General features: G+C 34.4%; 1 protein-coding gene across 1 annotated transcript; it reads right to left on the bottom strand.

Moving 5' to 3' along the window:
- Positions 1 to 805: 805 nt before the first annotated feature.
- Positions 806 to 1,247, bottom strand: MELLADRAFT_114736 (uncharacterized protein; the record flags this gene model as incomplete). The annotated part of the gene is made up of 1 exon (XM_007419747.1): positions 806 to 1,247. A coding segment is annotated over one exon (442 nt), but the record flags the coding sequence as incomplete, so codon positions are not given.
- Between the last annotated feature and the right edge of the window lie 87 nt (positions 1,248 to 1,334).

The following is a 1,334-nucleotide window of genomic DNA, read 5'->3' as shown; positions in this document are numbered from 1 at the left end:
GATGCTCTACTTGACTTGTGTTATGATGTATCCCTGGTCTCTGAACTCCAGCTCGATTGTGCACGGTACATCTGAAAATATGTCTCCTCCAAAATGACAATCAATATTACAAAGCTTCAAAGCGTTTCCGTGCCAATTTCTAACCTTCTCGAGTTTCGAGCGGGGAAGCTTCCAAGCTTCCTGAAACCGACTCTGTTGTTGTACCATTAAGATGCCAACAGAAGGCAAATACATTCAAGAAATTCCAACACCCAGACTATTCGTGTCTCAGCAACACTGATCAAAAGAAAAATTAATTGTACATATTCGAAAAGAAGTAATAAGATCAGAACCAAACTAACAATCATAAAAAATGATCAAGTTGATTTACTTTGGAAAAATAAACTATTGATGAAAAAACTATACGTGTTTAGATGACGTTTGATGCATAGGAGGTCTTAAAATAATCAAATCATTAAAACAAAATCGAAACTATAATAATTAAAACAAAATTGACACTAATAATTAAAACAAAATCGAAACTTGAGAGTTATAGTAAAAATCCAAATAGGTAAATAAACATATCAAAGAATTACACAGATTATTCAAGAAGAAATCGATTGAAAATGAAAACATAAAGAAAATGAAAAATAAAATGGCTTGAAAGCAAAGGAAATCTTATGTATGAAACCAAGTAAATCGATGATATCAACTCTTTTCCTATAAAGATCTGAAAAGTGAAATATATTCATCAGTCAGTTTTACCAATCTAAAAAGTTCAAATACACAAAAAATCTCTTTACTCACTCTTGTTTGGTATTTCCATTCATTTCATATCTCTTCCATTAACCTTACAATCTCCATTAAGACTTGAAGTAGGTCGTCCTCGATGACTCTTTGAACGAGATTTCTTTTCCAAAGCATTAGATTGAGGTTGAGCAGATTGAAAGACCTCAAGATTCCGTTTCGATTCAAGATGATGATAGATTTGTTCGATTTGAACCAATGTTAGTTGTTGACCATACAACTCTTCTGCATCGGCTCCAAATGTATTACGAATCGATTCGATGATCTCAGGAGTAAGTGTGTTGGGTACAGAAGCATCGGTATTGGTACTGATGATGGTAGGATTACTAAAGAGATCACAGTCTGAGAAATCAGAAGATCTAGAGGATTGACTAGACCGAGTGTTGGGTGAATGAGGACGTAAACGAGATTGAGTTTTTGATCGATCTCGTTTAGAAGAACGTAGTTGGCTTGATCCTTGACTAGATGAATATTGAGATGAATTAGAATGAGAAAGTAATCCGAGTGCTTTAGCTTTCTTCTTGGCACGCTTACGAGCCAATCGATAT

This window comes from Melampsora larici-populina (genome assembly GCF_000204055.1).
Source record: "Melampsora larici-populina 98AG31 unplaced genomic scaffold MELLAscaffold_457, whole genome shotgun sequence".
Taxonomy (NCBI): Eukaryota; Fungi; Basidiomycota; class Pucciniomycetes; order Pucciniales; family Melampsoraceae; genus Melampsora; species Melampsora laricis-populina.
Note: the sequence above shows the minus strand (reverse complement) of the source record. Positions and strands in the feature narration are given on the sequence as shown.